We start from the raw sequence: 18,190 nt of genomic DNA, 5'->3' as shown, positions 1-18,190 counted from the left end.
CTTTTTTGTGTGTTTTGTGATCATGGAAAATACAAACGAACTTTGCTCTGTCATCTGCTTGTGCAACGCTCACCCGGCCAACGCCAGCGCATACCGTCAGTGCGTAGTGCATATGCAAAGCGCATCGCATCGACGCAAAAACAAGACTAAATTTTCCCCGCCTTCAATATTCGATGCATCGATGTTCGATCGAATTAGAGCTGTCGAACACCGGTTTTCAAAATAATCGATATGACTCAGGCTTAATGTAGGTGAATCTGCATACTTTCATCATTAGAGATCACCAAAATGTGTTTGATTTACATTTACACTGTACTTGTCTACAGACAAAGTTTGACATAAAAATACACATCTCGGCATATTCTGATCTGGAAAAAATGCTTCATCTTTGTGATTATTTGAGTTATGGAAGGTTAATATGCAGGGATAATTTTACTGATAATACCATGTTGTATTTTCAGCTGGAGCAGATTTCCTATCGGGGGGGGGGGTGATAGTCTGACTAGAGTTCATTTCAGTGCCAGCATACATATGAGAGTATCCGATTGGGGCATGGGGGTGTTTCACAAAGATTTCAGTCTGACTTGAAGTCATGCTTCAGTATTAATGCTTACATGGATATTCAAGTGTGATATATTGATAATTCCTACTTTTTAATAGTGTGCTAGTGCCCTTTGGTAAGGCATACATATACATGTATCCTCAGTACTAGGTCCCTCTGAGATGACCTTGTGCACTGTCAGTCCTCTGGTTGGTTGCTTGCAAATTCATGGTTGCTAGCCAGTCGGATGAAAAAAATCATTACCCCCACACTTTCATATTAGTATGTTGCGCTTAATAGCACTTACTTGGTATCTTAGCAATGTTGTTACATATAAGTCTAATTGGTAGATTTAGACCACCCAAGGGAGACAAAAATGGTGATCTTTATAATGATAATAATGATAATAGCTGGATTTATATAGTGCTTTTTGCCTGAGAATACAAAGCGCTTGCTAGTATTACCCCGGCTTTAGCTCCAGCTACAATCACCGGCGCTCAGTACATGCAAGGTATTAATACTGCCAGGTACCCATTCACCTCACCTGGGTCGAGTGCAGCACAGTGTGGATGAATTTCTTGCTGAATGAAAACACGCCAAGGGTAGGATTCGAACCCACAACCCTCTGTTTGAAAGGCGCGAGTCAGAACCACTAGACCACAATACGCCCACTCTTATGGACAGGTCCTGTAATGCATGTCCAATGGACAAGATTAAAGGAAACTGGCCCTGTCTTTCAAAGAGTTGCAATTGATCAGATCAATCACAGCACTTCCAACTTCTAAAATGCATGTTTGTTTGTTTTTTTCAAAATGTTTTTTGGATATGATGTATACTCATACATTCATTGTTGTCTTGGCAATTCAGTGTGCTTCCTCCAGGCAATTCTGTTAAATAATCAACCTTTTTTACTTCCTTCCCCCATTTTTCTCAAGTTTTACTTCACTTCATTAACATACCTACATGTAGTCATGATCATTTGGAAGCATTACAGACTCATAAGAACCAGAAATCACATACATGGGGTTGGAGGCACATATTTTATGGAGTTTGCCCCTCTACATGTATGTTTTCAAAATACATCGTGCAAATTTCCAATAGGAAAACAAATTATGACAATAGTGGGTTCTTCCATACAGTTGAGGTTTATTGGATCAATCACAACTATGTGTAGCTTAGCTGGGATTAAGAAGTGTGGTCTTTAAAGAAAAGTGGCCTTTCTATGCACATTGGAGGTATAGCAAGTTTAATTGTATTTACATTATTATTATTGATTTGTTTTCTTGCCCTTTCAGTGAAGGTGACCTGTGTGGAATTGGTAATCCTCTTCTGGATATATCGGCAAATGCAGATGAGTCATTCCTTAAAAAGTAAGTTTTATTATTTTAATGATATTATTTAAGTATTTATGTGATATTGAGTGGAATGGAAGGAGATACCACATATATTTTCCAAAGTTGTCTCATATTGCCCAAGTCATTGATGTTTCTCTCATTTCTTGCTTTTATCAATGTTAAACCCAACTTCATGTCAAGTATGGGTGAAGTACCCATAGTGCTTTATGGTTTTTACATTTTATGATAATCATTTCGTTCATACATAGCACAACTATTATAGCACAATATCATTATTAACACAATTTTTTAATCAAATTGAAGGACCCGTTATATCAAATTTGTCACGATGACAAGTGTTATGAAATGGGCCTTGGATTAGGCTTTGAACCTCTGCCCCTCTGATTAAAAGATGAATTGCAACTACTGTGCCACGATGCTCCTACTGACTACACTTCTCTTTATATATATATATATGGGCAATTCCACAGGTTGGTGGACATGAGCTTAAAAATTCAAATTCAATATTTTCTTGAATTTTTTAATACTTTAAGTCCTTCATACATGATAGTTTCAGGAACAAGAAATAAAAAGTTTATTTTCATATGTATACTTTGGAAAAAAAGGGTTAAAAGTTGTGTCTTCCATTGTGTACCAAAATACAAGAAAAATAGTGAAAAATGAAATATGCCTTATTACCATTTTGTTGTTGCAACAACATACCACTTTATATATTTCTGAAGTTTAGAAGAGTCAAATTACTTAAAATACACAACCCCTTTTCAAGTAAATTTGTAGTACTCATTCAAAAATAAATATTGCAACCTGCTCAGGTGATGTAACGTGAGTAACCGAAAAAACTGACTTTGTTTTCTGAGAGAAAAATTCTTCACAGTTAATTGGTGGGATTTTAAATTCTCTTCCTTCAAACAATCTTTGACACAGTGATGACTATCAAAATCATTAAAAAGTAGAATTTTTTTATAAAATTGATGAAGAAAAACTGTAACGTGAGTAACTTTGTAACGTGAGTAACCATCATGTAATGTGAGTAACCAGTAAAAATTATTCAGTTCGGTAACATTTTCTGTGGGATGTCAAGTTTTAAGCCTCATGGTGAGTTGTGAAGTTATTTTTTATTAATAAAAAGCAAAATGAGGGTACATCTCTTTGATGCGACTCTTTGTTCATCAAAATATCAGTGGTCATACAATCACACAAAAAAATGAATATTAGTACAAGTATTCACGATGCGAGAGTGCATTAGTAAGACTTGGTTTTGATTAACCTAACTTTAAAGAGTGTTTGAACAACACATTGAATGCCCTTACCTGTAACCCTATCTAGGCCAGGGTATTTTGGGAGTTGATACGGCCCGGGGGTGGGGGAGAGGGGGGGGGCTCCTAGGCCCCCCTTGAGATCTCGGCCATTGGCCGCACAATCATGCCGAAAATTTGCGTGCAGGTTGTCTTGGACATAATCTACAATACTATACAGTAATTTATTTCATGCAAATTGGTATTAGGCGATAATGCTAATTTATGCATAATTAGTAAGCGAAATCATACTTTTCCCTCCTACTTCCTAATAAAGCTCCAATTGTTCCAATTTTTGGTATAAAATCTCTTTTAGATGTTCCTAGCAATGAATTTTACACACATTATTGAATTTTTAATGATATGTGTGTTGTTAACCATACATGGACAAAATGTAACGTGAGTAACCGTAACGTGAGTAACCATATTATCTGCACCCCAAGTAAAAACCATGTGTTCTTTATTTTTTTAATTATATACAAAGTTTGTCTCCCTAATATACTTCTTCGAAATGGATATAATCAACTTTCATAAAAGCCTTGTATGAGGAGACTTTTCACTTATGTTGACTTTTCATTTTATGCATGTCCAAATCATGTAACGTGAGTAACCGACACATTCCAAAGATTTGCCAGGAGCATAATAAAATTTCCCAAGTTTTGTTTTTATACGAAGGATAGTCAGACTGTGTACTTTGTTGTGATAAGGAGATGTTTAGTTCCTATCAATAATAATGGAGTTACAGCTCCAAGTATGAGTCAAGGTGTCTCCAAATGTAACGTGAGTAACCGTGGAATAGCCCATATATATATATATATATATTTTTTTTTTTTTTTAATAGATATGACTTGGAAGCCAACAACGCTATCCTGACTGAGGACAAACATTTACCAATGTTCAAGGACATGATTGATAATCTAGAAGTGGAGTATATCCCCGGTGGAGCTACACAAAACACCTTCAGAGTAGTACAGGTGAGAAAGATTCTCTATCATGGGGCCGTACCAAAGGGGGTTGGGTAGGGATTTGTAGCATTTTCCTGTTTTAATTCCTGTTCTAAAGCCTTCGTTTTATTTCCTTTGTCTTCGTAAGTACCAGCCGAAAAGCTCAGTATGGAAAATTGCCAATTCGTCCACTGCCACATTGTCCACTCACCTCGTGGTCTACCTTCAGTGTGTGTGTGTCTAATGCCATTCTGTCCAACATATTTTGTCTAAAAACCATTTGGTCCAATCATCACTTTGTCACTTTGTTCTGACCATTTTGTCTCATGACCAGTTGGTCTATATTCATTTTGTTTTCATTCATTTTGCCCAATTATCACATAGTCTAATTAGACCAAATGGTATATGGAATAAATGGCATTTGGAATAACTGGTTATTAGACAAAATGTTCAGTGGATGACATGGCAGTGGACCAAATGAAAATAAACTGCTCAGTACCATGCTATCTTTTCAACAACAGGGTAGAGAAAAAAAATGAGAATAAAGAAGTGCATCCTAAAGAGAGAGTCAGGTTGTAGAAGTCCATGAGAAAAAATAATTACGTCTTAAAGTGATTGGTTAACATTGGTTTGACTTTTAAAAAATCTGAGCTAGAAGGTCACACTTGTCACCTGTGTCAGTGATCAGTTACAAAAATGAAGCCCAGAAAAAATTGCGTTCAAAAATAATTATTTAGTGCTTCAAAAATTGAAATATAAAGTGACCGGAAACACCATCCTAATTTCATCCCATACACTTATGTGTACTATTAAGGCGTCTATAAGACGCCTATTTACAAAATCGGGGTTTGCCTTGTAGTTTTAGCTTTTCATTCTCAATAATGGTTGTTTTCAGGGTTTATTAGTTCTAATATATGCACTTGTTCACATGTTTCATCTTGGTTTGAGAATTTTTTAAATCGGCTGCTCACAAAGTTAAACAATACCTTTAATAAGGGTGTTGTTAATAACGTTTCTGAGGCGCTGATAATGTAGTAGCCAATTCAAAGGTGCATAATGTATTACCCCGGGCTTTTGCTCCAACTGCTTTGGTATTTTGGTGCATTCAAGTATTCATAGTAATCCTGCCAGGTATGCATTCACCACACCTGGGTCGAGTGCAGCCTAACGTAGATCAATTTATAACTGAAGGCCATGGCTTGGATTCAAAACCACAGCCCTCTCTTTCAATGGCAAGTGTCTTAACTGCTAGTCCACAATGCTCTCTATGAGGCTGTTCTCACTATACGTTCCTAAAACTACTTTACTGGAAACCGATTCAGGAAACCACTTTGGAAGATCGCTTTGCTAGCGTTCTCACTTGATCACACGAAAGTGGTTTTCAAAATCACTTCGCGTAAAGCGCTCTTGTTGCTATGGAAACGCTCTCAGTGGGGTGACACGTTTTGCGCAAAAATTTGAAACCGCAGCATAGGCATTCTACACCTGTCGTGTGGAGTAGCGCGCCCAAAATGTGCAAAGATCGCTTCCCGAAAAACGGTTGTGTCCTCACTTATGCTAAAACCAGTTTAACGAGGCAAAGCGATCTTGAAAACTACATCGCGAGGTGGTTTTCCAAACTGGTTTGGAAGATCGCTTCCAAGACCGCTTTGACCGTTCTCACTACGCGTTAAACTAGTTTCCAGTAAACTAGTTTTAGGAACGTAGTGAGAACAGCCTCTAGGTCATCTTACCACACCATCAGATGTGGAAGATTTTGCAGTGGCAATGTTGAAACCTTATTCATGTTTTTTGTTATTAAAGTGGGTGTTGGACAAGCCTAAAGTGTGTACGTTCTTTGGCTGCATCGGCGAGGATGACTATGGGAAGAAGTTGTCAGAAGGGATGGCCAGCGCAGGATGCAACGCAAGGTACCAGATCAATAAAGAAGTCAGCACAGGAACGTGTGCTTGCGTCATCACATCGGGAGGCAAAAACAGGTAATTTAACTTTCAGCCACTTTGAATGGCGCCCTCTCTTGACCCAAGCTACTTCATACTGACCTGGCATCCTTATCCAGGGACCTATTTCATAATTAAGCATCATAATTGCTGTGTTTATTATTTTACCCATGGTAATGGACCGTTTCTTTTTTCTTTTTTTTATCAGTGGCTACATGTATTTAGGCTTAAAGGGGAATTTTGTCTCGACGATAAGTTGGTTTTGATAAGAGCAGGGGAAAAAAATGGTGAATCCATCAAAGGATAAGATAGTCTTGAAATTTTTTGTAAGTTTTTCATTTGTGATGTCATCTGCGAGCAGCTCCCCCATAAATCATGGAATGTAATTTCCAGTCTTTAAATGGAACTTAGTGAATTTGATTTATTTCCAATTTATCTCATGCCAATTTGTCTAATTACCATCCACTATCATTTGGTCTATCGTCAATTCATCCACTATCCACATGGTCTAATGGCCATTTCGTCCACTCACCATTTTGTCTCAGTAGGTTGACACATTTCGCGCGAAATTAGAAACTGCAGTGTAGGCATTCTACACCTGTTGTGTGGAGTAGCACGCTCAAAATGTGCGAAGATTGCTTCCCGAAGAATGGTTGTGTCCTCACACTGAAACCAGTTTAACGAGGGAAAATGATCTTGAAAACGACATCGCGAGGTGGTTTTCTGGACCAGTTTGGAAGATCGCTTCCAAGATCACTTCGACCGTTCTCACTACATGTTAAACTAGTTTCTACTAAACTAGTTTCCAGTAAATTAGTTTTAGGAAGGTAGTGAGAATGGGGTCTATGTGATGAGTTGACGAGATGGCAACTGACGAATCAGAAGTTTACCCTGAATTTCGTAGAAGGGGCTATGAATTGATGTGTCTAATGTTAAAACACCCTGAAAATAAAATCAAGTTTCATTTCTTTTTTTAGGAAAATACTTTTTTTCTTATTTATATGACATGACATATTGAGGACTTGCTGGCCTGTGATGTCACAAAATAAACCTTTGAAATTTCATAACTGTTATATTTTAAAAGATTTTTTTTTTTCAAATCAATACCAATTTATTTTTTCCTGCTTTTCTTGAAACCAACTTATCGTTCAGGTGAACGTCCCATTTCATACAGAGAATCTTGCCTAGTAATTTCATGTGGCTTTCAACTACTTAGATGTTCACATAAATTGTTTATTCATATAAAGTTTAATTCATCATAATCCCCAACTTAAGTTAAGACGTCAAAAATCCACTAAGTTTGTAAATCATTTTCTATCCTTGGAAATGCTGACTCAGCATCCCTTTACCAAGTCCGAGATTCAGAACTTGTGGAATATAATTTCCTGATCAAAGTCCATCAGTTGCTAAATTGGTCTGTGGTAGTAGCATTAAGAAGAAACGCAAATAGTGAGCCAAGTAAACAGAGACTAAAACCCTGGACACATTGTTCCCCCTTTTAAAAAAAAAGTTATTCAAATGTTGATGATGAAGCCTGTGACTATAAATATTTTTTGTGTTTTTTTTTTACAATCACTAAATTAATAAGTATCACAATGTTGTTGATGATGGTAGGTATATTGCTCTTGTGAGTTAAACAAGAGAAAAGCATTGCAGTTTAAAAGCAATTTGCAGATTCATAAATTACTGTGAATTCAATGGCTTTCATCAACATGAATTCTGGTTTATTGCTGCTACACAGAATAAAGACATCAAAGACTTTCTCATAAAATAATTGCTTTCTGCAACTACTGTCATTTGCAAGTTACGAACAGGTTAATGAAACAACTACCTGGGGGCCGCTTCATAAAGCTGTTCGTAAGTTAAGAGTGACTTTAAGAACGACTGGTGACCCTTTCTTACACGCTGAACCATCGCCAGTAAATATACCATTTACAACAAGAAGGGATCACCAGTCGTTCTTAAAGTTGCTCTTAACTTACGAACAGCTTTATGAAACACCCACCAGGTGGGTGTTTCATAAAGCTGTTCGTAAAGTTACAAACGACTTTACGCACGACTGGAACATGTTCTTAGGTCATAACTCATTTACATAGGGATATCACATAGCACAAGAAAGGATCACCAGTCGTGCGTAAAGTCATTCGTATCTTAAGAACAGCTTTATGAAACACCCACCTGGTGGGTGTTTCATAAAGCTGTTCGTAAGATACGAATGACTGGTGATCCTTTCTTTTGGTAAATGGTATACACCATAGGCGATGGTTTAGCGCGTAAGAAAGGATCACCAGTCGTTCTTAAAGTCACTCTTAACTTACGAACAGCTTTATGAAACGGCCCCCTGGTCTATAATGCAATATAGTAAACAAAACAAATTATGTCTCTGGCAGGGTAAATCAGGTAGACCGAAGCATGTAATAAGAATTTTTACAACATATGGCAAGGATTGCGACAATAATTTAACAAAAGTTGAGAATAATATTGCTGATGTTACAAGAACAACACATTTAACAATTTTGAGGATATCATATTATAATAGAATTGGATGAGTACTCAGATTTACAAGACATTGAAAATAGGTTGTTTAAATGTGATGCTTTACACAGGGCTCGACATTAGCAGTGGCCCGGGGCAACCAAAAATGAGAGTCGGGCCACCAAAATTTTGTAAAGGCCAACACTTGGTGGCTTGGTTGGGCTACCAAAGTTTTGATAAATTGTAATGTTTTCTATTGTTTTAGGGCCACCAAAAATATGAAATTGATGATTTTGGTAGATTGTTTGGGCCACCAAGAAAAAAAGTTAGTGTGGAGCCTTGCTTTACATGTGCATTGTTACCTTACATTGGTTATTTTACTTTGAATATTTTTTCCAATTTTTGTTATGTTTTTGCAAACACCATCTCACAGGTCGCTTGCTGCCAATCTAGCTGCAGCCAACCACTTCAACGAGTCTCACTTTGAGGACAAAGAAAACTGGGATTTAGTGGTGAAGGGCAAACTATTTTACTCAGCAGTGAGTATTGATTTTTAAGTTTGTGGTTGATATCCTCATGGCAGTGTTTTAATTAACCCTAGGGTAACTTTAGACCACATTCTATGGAGTGCCATTTGCCATTTCACTCACCATTTTAATCTTGCAATGACCATGTATTGATAAAATCAATTGCATAATGAACTAAGAATAAATTACAATAAGAGTGTACAATTCATTTAACTGAATTATAATAATGATAATACATTGTATTTATATAGTGCTTAATACATGGTGTTTCTAAGCACTTTACAAAACGATTAAGTAGCATACATTAATAACATTGAATAGTTTAACAAACAAAGGAAATGTACAGTGTAAAGTATTTTCAAATTACAAATTAGCTAAGAAAACGGCCTACTCAAGTTGGGAAATGCAGAAAATGATAATAAAAACTCTGACGTTTATTAATTGAATAAATAGTTTGAATACAAAAAAGTTAAACAAAATGAATTATCAGAAATACAATGAAATATAGATTATGTTTGAAAAATAAAGCAGTGCAATAGCTAAACATAAACAAGAAATAAAGGAATATTTGGTACATTATATTAGCTGTGAATATTGAAAAAGCATTTGCATTCGATAGAAGTGTGGACTTTAGGCTCGAGTTATACCTTGGTCTTTTTCTAAGAGTACAACCCTGCATGTTTTGTGAAGAATGGATTTAAAGCTAGCATGTGTTCATGTCCCCCTTCTCTGTGCCCAGTACACTATTAAAAATCTACAATGAAAACATGTTTATATCTAGTGAGTCCACTCCATGAACGACTCAAGTCATGGAAGTTTTAAAGCAATATTACCTTTTGAAATGAATAAGAAAACAGAGTTGAATTAATTTCAGGTCAGTCTCACAAATACAGGGTTTGACATACATACCTTATTGCATTGCCTAAAATGTAAAAAAAAAAGTTTAAACAAATTTAGAGTAGCTAAACGACAAGGTATAAAAATGGGTGCTGTGATTGGTGTTAGTGTTCTTTCAACACTTGACACCAGTTTTTCAGTGTTCTTTCAATACCCGAGAACAGTTTTCAGTGTTCCTTTAATACAACGCTTGGCACCAGTTTCCAGTGTATACTTTAACACTTTACACCAGTTTTCAGTGTTTTTACAATGCTTGAAACTGGTTTCAGTGTTACAACACTTGACACCAGTTTTCATTGTTTTTGTGACACTTGAAACCAATTTTGAATTTTCAGTGTACATACAACACTTGACACCAGTTTTTATTGTTCTCACAACACTGGAAACCAGTTTTCAGTGTATAATTAAACACTTGGCACCAGTTTTCAGTGTTCTCACAACACTGGAAACCAGTTTTCAGTGTATAATTAAACACTTGGCACCAGTTTTCAGTGTTCTCACAACACTGGAAACCAGTTTTCAGTGTATAATTAAACACTTGGCACCAGTTTTCAGTGTTCTCACAACACTGGAAACCAGTTTTCAGTGTTCTTACAAACACTTGTCACAAGTTTTCAGTGATAAATTGACAATGATATGTATACTCCTTGTTCCAATACTAGGGCTTCCATCTCACAGTGTCTCCAGATTCCATGTTACGCATGGCCAAGTATGCAGCGGAAAACAACAAGATCTACTGCACCAATCTCTCAGCACCATTCCTCTGTCAGTTCTTCAGTGAACCCATGATGAAACTCATGCCTTACGTGGACTTCCTCTTCGGCAATGAAACGGTAAATTGCATAAGCCTTTTACCCACCCATATACTATACACTCTCTCTATCTTCTACGATTATCATGATTATATTATGGTCTCGGGAGCCCAGCCTTAGAAAGGCCATTGGCCTATGCTGGCTCCCTCATATTCTCATTTATTCTGTTGTTAAATGTATTTTTGTCTCACCTGCGAAGCAAAGTGAGACTATAGGCGCCGCTTTTCCGGCGGCGGCGGCGTCAACATCAAATCTTAACCTGAGGTTAAGTTTTTGAAATGACATCATAACTTACAAAGTATATGGACCTAGTTAATAAAACTTGGCCATAAGGTTAATCAAGTATTACTGAACATCCTATTAGAGTTTCATGTCACATGACCAAGGTCAAAGGTCATTTAGGGTCAATGAACTTAGACCATGTTGGAGGAATCAACATCGAAATCTTAACCTGAGGTTAAGTTTTTGAAATGTCATCATAACTTAGAAAATATATGGACCTAGTTCATGAAACTTGGACATAAGGTTAATCAAGTATCACTGAACATCCTGCATGAGTTTCACGTCACATGACCAAGGTCAAAGGTCATTTAGGGTCAATGAACTTTGGCCGAATTGGGGATATCTGTTGAATTCCCATCATAACTTTGAAAGTTTATGGATCTGATTCATGAAACTTGGACATAATAGTAATCAAGCATCACTGAAAATTTTGTGCAAGTTTCAGGTCTCATGATTAAGGTCAAAGGTCATTTAGGGTCAATGAACTTTGGCCGAATCGGGGTATTTGTTGAATTACCATCATAACTTTGAAAGTTTATGGATCTGATTCATGAAACTTGTACATAAGAGTAATCAAGTATCACTGAACATCCTGTGCGCGTTTCAGGTCACATGACCAAGGTCAAAGGTCAATGAACTTTGGCCGAATTGGGTGTATCTGTTGAATTACCATCATAACTTTGAAAGTTTATGGATCTGATTCATGAAACTTGTACATAAGAGTAATCAAGTATCACTGAACATCCTGTTCGAGTTTCAGGTCACATGATCAAGGTCAAAGGTCATGTAAGGTCAATGAACTTTGGCCATGTTGGGGTTTTTTGTTGAATAACCATCATATCTCTTTAAGTTTACTGGTCTAGTTCATAAAAAGTGGACATAAGAGTAACCATGTATCACTGAACATCTTGTGCGAGTTAGAGTAGTATTCAAAGTCAGCACTGCTGCTATATTGAACCGCGTGATGCAGGTGAGACAGCCAGAGGCATTCCACTTGTTATTTTCGTATCTTTATTTCTGTATAGTGTATTTTTTTATTTGTATGTTGTATGTTTTTTTTAATGAGAATTTGGAATGAATAAATGAAATGAAATGAAAAATAAGGTGATGGTGTGGATCCCAATCAAATGATTGGTTGAAATTTATCATGTGACCATTCTCTTATTTTTCGAACTGAACTGGTATTGTTCAGCCCCTAGCTAGCTTGTTTTATATGAAGGGAATCGGATGTTTACTGTGCAGAACTTGTATCATCCAAAATGTACCATTGCTTGGTCATGCATGTTTTTTCTGGTCACAATTCTTCCCTCATATTTATTATAGCAGGATAAAGTTGATCATTCTCATTATGCACTGTATTTACTCAATTCTGAGGCATTGTACATCATATAGTGAGTAATTGTATTCGTGCAGTGGTATGAAAAGGTGATTTGAAATCTTGTACCATCGTACTATGACATCACATAGTGTAAATTTCATGATCTCGTTCTCCCCCTTTCCTACCCAGAAAGCATCATATTGATTTTTATGATCTCTAATGCTTTTCATTTCTTTTTAATTATCACTTTTATAGGAAGCTGTAAGCTTTTCAGAGGCACAAAATTTTGGGGTAAGTTTATTTTAGTCATGTGTTGAAAGTAGATGGATATACATGTAGCAGATCTAAGAGCAAATCTAGCATGAATTTGGTGCTATCAACAGTGTTGTCATCATCGACGTCATCTACACACTAATCATCATCATTATCATCACCATCATCTCCACCATCCTCACAATCATGATCGTTATCACCAACATAACTATCATCATCACCATCATTACTTTCATCACCGTCATTACTATCATCATCGTCATCACCATCATCATTACTATCATCATCACCATCATTACTTTCATCACCATCATTACTATCATCATCGTCATCAGCATCATCATTACTATCATCATCACCATCATTACTTTCATCACCATCATTACTTTCATCACCATCATTACTTTCATCATCATCGTCATCACCATCATCATTACTATCATCATCATCGTCATCACCATCATCATTACTATCATCGTCATCACCATCATCATTACTATCATCGTCATCACCATCATCATTACTATCATCATCATCGTCATCACCATCATCATTACTATCATCATCATCGTCATCACCATCATCATTACTATCATCGTCATCACCATCATCATTACTATCATCATCGTCATCACCATCATCATTACTATCATCATCGTCATCACCATCATCATTACTATCATCATCGTCATCACCATCATCATTACTATCATCATCATCGTCATCACCATCATCATTACTATCATCATCATCATCACCATCACCACCATCATCATCACTGCTACAGATATCATATTTAGAAGTATGGTTTTAGTGGCAACATTTTTTTTTCTAAATTTTTTCTTAAAAAAAAAAGCAAGATCAGGGGTGTTAGAGTTTAGCTTATTTGCTCATTTTAGCTATTTTTGCCTTTTGATTTCACCTTATTTTAGCTTTCCTCTACAAAAGGAATGAGAGCTCTTTCAACTCTCTTCAACTTTTTTTTTTTTGTTTCTTATCTGCAAGATATTGAATCCATTGAATTTTTATTTTAGTATTCCTACCATTTATTCTGAACTTTGAATAAGAATTTTACTTTTTTAAACTGTAATATATAATGCAATTTGTAAATGGAATGAGTTGCAGTCAGTGAATATAGATATATTGGATGATTACATTTTTCTTGCAAATATTGCACAATTTCGAATAGCTTGTTCAACGCGAGTAAAGGCTTTCGCACACAACACTGTCCATAATGTACTGTTGCATGGTCAAGAACAAGGTTCCATCACTTTGAAAATCAGGATTCAATTCATTGCGCTGAGTAAATGCAGGTGCAATACGCGTAGGGCTTACAGGCTAAATGGGCATTGCTGCTGCAGGTCAGATGCTATTTTGAGTGATTTGCTTTTCACTATCGCTTTTAATAATTCTTTCTTACTTTCATAGATTAACAGGAAAAAATCTGAGGCATTGTACAACATGAATAGCAAATATTCTTAATTGTGCAATGGTGCGACATTTCGGTGAAAGAAAGAGACACTATTCAGTTCGGCTGTGCCTCTTTGAATAGAGCATCTTTCTTCCATCTCACGCGAAATCGCACTCATACCTATTCACTGTTTGCATATTGGCACTTGCCCCTCAAAAAAGTTTCCTGTTTCCCACTCAAGTACCATCCAATGTTATCTAAATATCCTCTATACAGACAAAGGATGTCAAGGAGATCGCACTGAAAGCAGCAGAACTTGAGAAAGTGAACAAGGGAAGAAAGAGGACTGTGGTATTCACTCAGGGAGATCAAGCAACTATAGTGGTCAAAGGTGAGATATCACCAGAGAGAAAAAAAACAGTTAATGGGGTTCAGGGCTATTGTGCCCCCGAATGCTCAAAAGAGGACTGGAAAGTCCCCATTTATTGCAGTGTGTGATTTCAAGTCCAGTGTTGACCTTGGTATTGGTGTTGACATTTGGATTGCTTCCCCAGCTCCAATACTTACTCAGAGTGATCCAGATCACATAATTGACATCTCAACAACTAGTGAGTGACTTTCCGGGACCATCTTCATTTTATGCTTCGTGTTATAATTGTGTGAAAATTGACCTAACACCAACACCAAAAGGTCAACACTGAACTTGAAATTATCCAATGTTAAAGCTTCTCCGATGTTGCAGATTTAGCCAGTAGGTTGTGAAAAGTAGTCCATGAAGGTTTTTTATTTGTCGACCAAGGTTAAGTGATGGGGCTGTATATATAGAGAGAGAGAGCAGGGGTTTCGGATTCCGGTGACCAGGGTTCGATTCTCACTTGTTGCGCTAGTGCCCTTTGGCAAGGCAGTAATTCTCATTCCCAAGTCCCCCAGAGAGGGGACCGATCCTCTGGTTGCTTGCTTACAAGCATTCATGCTTCCTCAGCAATCAGGGAAAAAATCTCCTCATATGTATGGATGGGTGGATGGATGGAAACTGGTTATGTGGATAGATAATGAATTATAAATTATTTGGTTTGTTAAGCAGTGGCAAGATTTTGCAGATGCTGAAAATTATTTTTCATGGCACTCTCAGAAATGTGTGATATCATTTACCTGTTGAACCTTGAATTTGAAAAAAAAATGAATGAATATATAATCAATGGCTATAATGGTATGCTCGTTTATTTCTTTATGTAGATGGTGAAGTTACAGAATATCCCATCCTCCCCATCAAAGCTGATCAGATCGTCGACACCAACGGAGCCGGGGATGCCTTCGTAGGGGTAAGATGATTGATTGGTTTCTTTTCACAGTTTTTAGAAATGCATTAAAAAAAATAATTTGAAAAAAATATTTTTTTTTTCACAACCAAATATTGTGTAGCATTCATGTAATACCTCCTGAAGGCTTGCAGATGCATCCAGCGGTCACACGACAACTCGGAGGCAACATGAAGAATGATTTCATGGCTACACAAATTAAAATTCACCACATTTATTTGCCAAGTGGGAATCTGATTCAGGACAGTGTAATACATTTATTGGAGTAGCCCCAAATCTTAAAGAAAAAAATCCTTTTAGTTTAATACTCCAAATGCTTCTATACCCCAGAGGCCCTGCCCAGAGTTCTCATGTTTTACAGATTTTCCATATTTAGTACTGAAATATGAAAAGAATACTGATGGTTTTATGCAAACTACTTATTTAAATTTCCAGTTTATGTATTGTCCTATGTTATTTCTTTGAAAATGCTGATATATTCACCAAAATACTGATTTCGGCTTTCATAATACTGAAATGTTCTTGTTCAGGTTGGCAGCTCTGATACCCCCTTGATTTGTTTGAGACCAAACAGTAAAAAGAATGTTCGAAAAATATTCATTGCTAAATGAAGTATAATTCTGTTAGCATTAGGTCCCTTAGAAGAAGAGTTTTTAGCTGAAAAGGGTGTCCACCCATGAGTGGAAAAAGACAAATATGTAATGGATACAGTATTTCCTATATGTTAAATGAGCAAGGATAAACTAGACCCTGAAATTTAAGGACGATTCCCCCCCAGTTGATTCAACAATAACCCCAAGGTCCCAAATAGGAAAGTGGCCTTGTAAATACAAGTAGATAATTCCTTCCATGTTTCACCCTTAGTGATGGTTTAGATATTTTGTCTGCTGCTTGCTATGGCAAGCCAACAAGGCCATAGATTATGATTAATGGAGCAATGTAATCTCTCAAGAAATGGCTGACACTTCTGCCCTTGTCATTATGTTTAGAAATCATCAAAATGATGATCATACAGCCTTTAATTCTTGGTGAGAAGTTAAAAATTTGGGAGTCAGATACACAAAAAGGGTTATCATTTAATGGAATTGCCTAAATGTGATTTTGTATTCATTTATTTTTTAAATCTAGGTTTTCTAGCACAACTCGTCCAAGACCAAGATATAGCACGGTGTGTGGCGTGTGGACACTATGCGGCCTCATACATCATTCAACAATCGGGTACTACAATGAAAGATAAAGCTGATTTCAAATAGATAATGATCGATTATCGATTATCTCTAGTTATTTGATAACCTAATGGGGCTCTCCAAGAAATAGCTATCAATCGCAAATTTAAAATCTAAAATCAGTCATGTTATTGACTGCAAATTTACAATTAGGTACTATTCTGTTACATGCAAGAGAAATTTGCAATTAATGTCACGAAAGAATTGGTTTTATTGGTTGCAAATTATCATTTGATATTTGCGGTTAATTTAAATTTCTTGCAATTGATAAGGTACTTTACTTTTACTTGCAAGAGAAAATTGCAATTTTTAGTGACAATTGATCTGGTCTGTTGCAATTTTTTAATTATTGTGACTAATAATGACCGTTTCTTGCAGATGATTATGTACTATCTTCTTAATATGCAAGAGGAAATTGCAATATCTCAAAAGAATCGGTCTTATCAATTTCAAGTAACAGTTAATTTTATCAGTTGCAAATTTTGATGTTTGTGATTGATTACAGTTTCTTGGAATGTCCCCTATGTCCCCTAAGTCATTGATTTATACTGCCTCATTTATAAGGTGACAAAACTGAGTCAATGTTTATAATTGAGTAAGATTTTCATATTGAATTTTTTCCCAAATATCTACTAGTACCATATCTCAAAAGAGAATTGGAAAGTGATAATAAGAATCAGTTTTATTAACATCTATGTGTGTGAGGAAAAACAAATGGCCATTGCACATCATTACTTTTATACGTAGGATTTTAAAGAAAAATCTTGATTATTCAGTTGTAAAAACTTATCATAGAATGTGATATTCCAAACATGGGCTGTTACACAAAATATGATTTTGTGTTTTATGTACATTATACCCTGAAAATAATTCTTTTAGAATTAGGGAAATTTTAGATTTATCTTATTGAGAGGGGACAAGGCTATGTGCGTGTTTGTTTATTTTTGCTCCAGTTATGTTTTGTCTTTAATATCGCTTCTTTTTTCCAGATATGTTGATGAATTTGTATTCTCGGGGCCATTATATTACACTTTAATCTTGTTTGAAACGACGTATTTCTTTAAACATCGATTATGGGGGGAAATATCCAATTACAATTCATATATGGCTTATGGCAGACTGATGGCAACCAATCATGATCAGTGTTAAGTATCAGAATTGGACACGCCTCCTTGTAATAGCCAATGAGAGAGCTGTTTCAAAATCTACAATTAAGAACTTGTTGTACAGGGTTTAGGTCATACTTGTGTGTGTTGACCTATTTAAAACATTCATTGTTAACTGAAGATAATTGCAATTCTGGTAATGAACTGTAAAAAAAATAGTTTGACCAAAATCCAATAAAATGACCACTCCAGTGTTTGGATGTATGATTTAAAAACATATGTGCCAAATGGTTTTGCTACAAAAAAAAAATGTGTAATGGGAGTCCCCTGAGATTTTTACAAGGTAAGCATGGCATCCCAGCCAGGTGTGGGGTCTCTTTAGCAAGCGATAAAAATGCACTGTAGTCCCACACGTGTTTTTCTGTGTTGGTGATCTGCAGTACGTTTGATCATTTTCAACTTAGATTTC

The 18,190-nt window shown here is 36.2% G+C and overlaps 1 protein-coding gene across 2 annotated transcripts in view; it reads left to right on the top strand.

The window, feature by feature from the left end:
* Window positions 1-16,652, top strand: part of LOC121431688 (adenosine kinase-like) — a 33,158-nt gene extending 16,506 nt beyond the window's left edge. The window contains exons 2-10 of one of the 2 annotated variants that reach the window (XM_041629339.1): window positions 1,837-1,911; window positions 4,033-4,165; window positions 5,939-6,114; window positions 8,984-9,089; window positions 10,637-10,807; window positions 12,642-12,677; window positions 14,347-14,461; window positions 15,307-15,393; window positions 16,518-16,652. In XM_041629339.1, the coding sequence (XP_041485273.1) occupies window positions 1,837-1,911; window positions 4,033-4,165; window positions 5,939-6,114; window positions 8,984-9,089; window positions 10,637-10,807; window positions 12,642-12,677; window positions 14,347-14,461; window positions 15,307-15,393; window positions 16,518-16,642 (1,024 nt within the window). In that variant the 3' untranslated portion in view covers window positions 16,643-16,652. Of the gene's footprint in view, window positions 1-1,836; window positions 1,912-4,032; window positions 4,166-5,938; window positions 6,115-8,983; window positions 9,090-10,636; window positions 10,808-12,641; window positions 12,678-14,346; window positions 14,462-15,306; window positions 15,394-16,516 lie in introns of both variants that reach the window. The other variant, XM_041629341.1, reaches the window with a different exon arrangement.
* The last annotated feature ends 1,538 nt before the right edge of the window (window positions 16,653-18,190 follow it).

The sequence above is a fragment of the Lytechinus variegatus genome, chromosome 18 (assembly GCF_018143015.1).
Source record: "Lytechinus variegatus isolate NC3 chromosome 18, Lvar_3.0, whole genome shotgun sequence".
Classification (NCBI taxonomy): domain Eukaryota; kingdom Metazoa; phylum Echinodermata; class Echinoidea; order Temnopleuroida; family Toxopneustidae; genus Lytechinus; species Lytechinus variegatus.
This window is presented reverse-complemented; position numbering and strand designations above follow the sequence as displayed.